Here is a 6000-nt window from a genome sequence, read left to right as displayed (position 1 = left end):
CCCTCCCCCTCCCTCTCTCCCCTCCCCCTCCCTCTCTCTCTCCCCCCCCCTCTCCCCCCTCCTCTCCCCCTCCCCCTCCCTCCCCCTCCCTCTCTCTCTCCCCCTCTCTCTCCCCCCTCCTCTCCCCCCTCCTCTCTCCTCCCTCTCCCCCTCTCTCCCCTCCTCTCCCCCTCCCCCTCCCTCCCCCTCCCTCTCTCTCTCCCCCCTCCTCTCCCCCTCTCTCTCCCCCCTCCTCTCCCCCTCTCTCTCCCCCCTCATCTCCCCCTCTCTCTCCCCCCTCCTCTCCCTCTCTCTCTCCATCCAGACTATGTGTGGCCCCTGCCCAGTGCTCTGTGTCCTATCTGGATCTACCTGGACGTCCTCTTCTCCACAGCGTCTATTATGCATCTGTGTGCTATATCTCTGGATCGATATGTGGCGATAAGGAATCCCATTGAGCACAGCCGCTTCAACTCTAGAACCAAGGCCATGATGAAGATAGCAGCTGTATGGACCATATCAATAGGTATGTATAGTACATGGACAGTACATTGGGGAAAAATTCTGGCTCTTTAACTTTTTCCAAATTTTGCTACCTAACAGCCTTATTATAAAATGTATTAAATAATTTAAATTATCCTCATCAATCTACAAACACTACTCGAAAACAGTTTTTTTTTTCAAGATTTTTGCAAATGTATAACAAATAAAAAACTATATTTACATAAGTATTCAGACCCTTTGCTATGAGACTCAAAATTGACCTGTGGTAAATTCAATTGATTGGACATGATTCTGAAAGGCACACCATGTCTATATAAGGTCCCACAGTTAACAGTGCATGGCAGAGTAAAAACCAAGCCATGAGGTCGAAGGAATGGCCCGTAGAGCTCCGAGACAGGATTGTGTCGAGGCACAGATCTGGGGAAGGGTACAAAAAAACATTCTGCAGCACTAAAGGTCCGCAAGAGCACAGTGGACTCCATCATTCTTAAATGGAAGAAGTTTTGAACCACTAAGAGCTGGCCGCCTGACCAAACTGAGCAATCGGGGGAGAAGGGCCTTGGTCAAGGAGGTGACCAAGAACCAGATGGTGACTCTGACAGAGCTCTAGAGTTCCTCTGTGGAGATGGGACAACCTTCCAGAAGGACAACCATCTCTGCAGCACTCCACCAATCAGGCCTTTATGGTAGAGTTGCCAGACGGAAGCCACTCCTCAGTAAAAGGCACACGACAGCCCACTTGGAGTTTGACAAGAAGGCACTTAAAGGACTCTCGGACAATTTTGTTATGGCCTAAGTCTGACAGAATCTGTGTAGAAGATCTAGGTGCTGCTGTAGGCCCTCCTTGGTTGGGGACAGAAGCACCAGATCATCAGCAAACAGTAAACATTTGACTTCAGATTCTAGTAGGGTGAGGCCGGGTGCTGCAGACTGTTCTAGTGCCCTCGCCAATTTGTTGATATATACAGTATATTTATACAATACCAGTCAAAGGTTTGGACACACCTACTCATTCAAAGGTTGTTTTTTATTTTGACTATTTTCTACGTTGTAGAACAACAGTGGAGACATCAACACTATGAAGTAACACATGGACTCATGTAGTAACCACAAAGGTGTTCAACAAAAAAATAGATATATATATATTTGAGATTCTTCAAAATGGCCGCTGTTGGCCTTGATGCTAGCTTTGCTGTGTTCTCTCTTTGATCCCGTAAGTCCTGTTGAAACTGCATGAGGATGGACCATTACTGTTTCATGTGCACACGTTGGCAGAGGTTGCATCAGATTCCTCAATGTCTAGTATTCTGAGTTTCCACCCAATACCCTCTCTCTTTACAGTAGTGTGCTCTTATAGCACTGTGCCATGCCAGGGGATGGTCTGTGTTAATATAGCACTGTGTCATGCCAGGGGATGGTCTGTGTTAATATAGCACTGTGTCATGCCAGGGGAGGGTCTGTGTTAATATAGCACTGTGTCATGCCAGGGGATGGTCTGTGTTAATATAGCACTGTGTCATGCCAGGGGAGGGTCTGTGTTAATATAGCACTGTGTCATGCCAGGGGAGGGTCTGTGTTAATATAGCACTGTGTCATGCCAGGGGATGGTCTGTGTTAATATAGCACTGTGCCATGCCAGGGGAGGGTCTGTGTTAATATAGCACTGTGCCATGCCAGGGGAGGGTCTGTGTTAATATAGCACTGTGCCATGCCAGGGGAGGGTCTGTGTTAATATAGCACTGTGCCATGCCATGGGAGGGTCTGTGTTAATATAGCACTGTGCCATGCCAGGGGAGGGTCTGTGTTAATATAGCACTGTGTCATGCCAGGGGAGGGTCTGTGTTAATATAGCACTGTGTCATGCCAGGGGATGGTCTGTGTTAATATAGCACTGTGTCATTCCAGGGGATGGTCTGTGTTAATATAGCACTGTGTCATGCCAGGGGATGGTCTGTGTTAATATAGCACTGTGCCATGCCAGGGGAGGGTCTGTGTTAATATAGCACTGTGCCATGCCAGGGGAGGGTCTGTGTTAATATAGCACTGTGCCATGCCAGGGGAGGGTCTGTGTTAATATAGCACTGTGTCATGCCAGGGGATGGTCTGTGTTAATATAGCACTGTGTCATGCCAGGGGAGGGTCTGTGTTAATATAGCACTGTGTCATGCCAGGGGAGGGTCTGTGTTAATATAGCACTGTGTCATGCCAGGGGAGGGTCTGTGTGTGTAACAGTGTAACTTTACGGCGTCCCCTCGCCCCGACCCAGGCGCGAACCAGGGACCCTCTGCACACATCAACAACGTTCGCCCACGAAGCATCGTTACCCATCGCTCCACAAAGGCCGCGGCCCTTGCAGAGCAAGGGGAAACACTACTTCTAGGTTTCAGAGCAAGTGACGTAACTGATTGAAACGCTATTAGCGCGTACCCGCTAACTAGCTAGCCATTTCACATCCGTTACATGTGGAACAGGAAGATGTTTATGTTCCCCTCTTTGTAGCAGTCAGCAAATATTGGCTCATGATTGTCCTTGAGGAGCTTATTTTTTGTACTTATTCCGTGCAGTGTTATGTTTAAGGGTTACTGTGATGTGATGACCTCTGCACAGAGGGAAGCCATGGTGCAGGAAGTGGGGGAGACTGTAATGTGATGACCTCTACACAGGGGGAAGCCATGGTGCAGGAAGTGGGGGAGACTGTAATGTGACGACCTCTGCACAGAGGGAAGCCATGGTGCAGGAAGTGGGGGAGACTGTAATGCGACGACCTCTACACAGAGGGAAGCCATGGTGCAGGAAGTGGGGGAGACTGTAACGTGACGACCTCTGCACAGAGGGAAGCCATGGTGCAGGAAGTGGGGGAGACTGTAATGCGACGACCTCTGCACAGAGGGAAGCCATGGTGCAGGAAGTGGGGGAGACTGTAATGCGACGACCTCTACACAGAGGGAAGCCATGGTGCAGGAAGTGGGGGAGACTGTAATGTGATGACCTCTGCACAGAGGGAAGCCATGGTGCAGGAAGTGGGGGAGACTGTAATGTGATGACCTCTACACAGAGGGAAGCCATGGTGCAGGAAGTGGGGGAGACTGCAATGTGATGACCTCTGCACAGAGGGAAGCCATGGTGCAGGAAGTGGGGGAGACTGTAACGTGATGACCTCTACACAGAGGGAAGCCATGGTGCAGGAAGTGGGGGAGACTGTAATGTGATGACCTCTACACAGAGGGAAGCCATGGTGCAGGAAGTGGGGGAGACTGTAATGTGATGACCTCTACACAGAGGGAAGCCATGGTGCAGGAAGTGGGGGAGACTGTAACGTGATGACCTCTACACAGAGGGAAGCCATGGTGCAGGAAGTGGGGGAGACTGTAACGTGATGACCTCTACACAGAGGGAAGCCATGGTGCAGGAAGTGGGGGAGACTGTAATGTGATGACCTCTACACAGAGGGAAGCCATGGTGCAGGAAGTGGGGGAGACTGTAATGTGATGACCTCTACACAGAGGGAAGCCATGGTGCAGGAAGTGGGGCAGACTGTAATGTGATGACCTCTACACAGAGGGAAGCCATGGTGCAGGAAGTGGGGGAGACTGTAATGCGACGACCTCTGCACAGAGGGAAGCCATGGTGCAGGAAGTGGGGGAGACTGTAATGCGACGACCTCTACACAGAGGGAAGCCATGGTGCAGGAAGTGGGGGAGACTGTAATGTGATGACCTCTGCACAGAGGGAAGCCATGGTGCAGGAAGTGGGGGAGACTGTAATGTGATGACCTCTACACAGAGGGAAGCCATGGTGCAGGAAGTAGGGGAGACTGTAATGTAATGACCTTTACACAGAGGGAAGCCATGGTGCAGGAAGTGGGAGAGACTGTGATTCTCTGCTGCCATTGTTGGGCTCAAGGGTTTTCACACATCTCATTTCAGTGCTAATTGAAATTGCTGCCAGGTCTGTTCTGTCCTAGCAGCTTGGTAACTTAGTAGCCTTATTTACTTAGGTTTATATAACACAATTACCTAGAGATTGTTAATTTTTACTTTTTCGTAAGTAGCTTCAGACTGAACATTACTCACTCAGTTGTGTGTTGGATGGTACAATATTTCCAGGTTTTTGCTGTGTTTCTTCTGCAGGTTTTGGTCCTATAAGTTTTTTCTTGATAGTCCTTGGTAGTAAGAATCCTTCCAGATAATCAAGGTTTTATGTTTGTAATTTAGATTTGGAGTGAAGGTTTTGATGTAGAGAGCAGTATCCTTTATAAGTCCTTGCAAAACAATCCAAGTTTATCTACGATTATCCAGGAACTCATGACCTATCGCTCTCTCTCTCTCTATCTCTCTCTATCTTTCTCTCTCTCTATCTCTCTATCTCTCTCTTTATCTCTATCTCTGTCTCTCTATCTCTATCTCTATCTCTCTCTATCTCTCTCTCTATCTCTCTATCTTTTTCTCTCTCTGTCTCTCTCTCTCTCTCTCGCTCTCTGTCTCTCTCTCTCGCTCTCTTTCTCTCTCTCTCTCTCTCTCTCTCTCTCTCTCTCTCTCTCTCTCTCTCTCTCTCTCTCTCTCTCTCTCTCTCTCTCTCTCTCTCTCTCTCTCTCTCTCTCTCTCTCTGTCTCTTTCTCTCTCTCTCTCTTTCTCTCTCTCTCTCTTTTTCTCTCTCTCTCTTTCTCTCTCTCTCTCTCTCTCTCTCTCTCTCTCTCTCTCTCTCTCTCTCTCTCTCTCTCTTTCTATCTCTCTCTCTCTCTCTCTCTCTCTCTTTTTCTGCCCACTCATCTAGACCTACTGGCTGTTTAGCTGTTTATACCTCCTCCACTCTCTTCATCTTTCTCTCTCTCTCTCTATCTCCATCGTTCTCTCTCTCTCTATCTCTCTATCAATTCAATTCAATGGGCTTTACTGGCATAGGGAACAAATGTTAACAATGCCAAAGCGAGTGAAGTAGACAAGAAACATAAGGGAAATAAACAATCACAAATGAACAGTAAACATTACACTCACAATAGTTTCAAAATAATGTGCATTTTAAATGTTATATTACTGGCTATGTACAGTGTTGTAACAATGTGTAAGTCGTTGAAGTATGAAAGGGAAGATAAATAAACAGATAAATATAGGTGGTATTTACAATGTTGTTTGTGCTCCACTGGTTGCCCCTTTCTCGTGGTAACGGGACACACATCTGGCTGCTGTGATGGCACACTGCAGTATTTCTCCTAACAGATATGGGAGTTTATCAATGCCTGATTTGTTTTCAAATTCTTTGTGGATCTGTGTAATCTGAGTGAAATATGTGTCTCTACTATGGTCGTACATTTGGCAGGAGGTTAGGAAGTGCAGCTCAGTTTCCACCTCATTTTGTGGGCAGTGTGCACATAGCCTGTCTTCTCTTGAGAGCCAGGTCTGCCTACGGCGGCCTTTCTCAATAGCAAGGCTATGCTCACTGAGTCTGTACATAGTCAAAGCTTTCCTTAATTTTGTGTCACTCAATGTGGTCAGGTATTCTGCCACTGTGTACTCTCTG

General features: G+C 47.8%; 1 protein-coding gene across 2 annotated transcripts in view; it reads left to right on the top strand.

Moving 5' to 3' along the window:
- Positions 1-6000, top strand: part of LOC139561628 (5-hydroxytryptamine receptor 2C-like) — a 307369-nt gene that overhangs the window by 293691 nt on the left and 7678 nt on the right. For both annotated transcript variants that reach the window (XM_071378848.1, XM_071378847.1), the window contains one exon: positions 305-505. In XM_071378848.1, coding sequence (XP_071234949.1) covers positions 305-505 — 201 coding nt within the window. The remainder of the gene's footprint in view (positions 1-304; positions 506-6000) is intronic.

Source organism: Salvelinus alpinus, chromosome 31 (assembly GCF_045679555.1).
Source record: "Salvelinus alpinus chromosome 31, SLU_Salpinus.1, whole genome shotgun sequence".
NCBI lineage: Eukaryota > Metazoa > Chordata > Actinopteri > Salmoniformes > Salmonidae > Salvelinus > Salvelinus alpinus.
The sequence above is the reverse complement of the archived record's forward strand: the minus strand, read 5'-3'. Positions and strand labels throughout refer to the sequence as shown.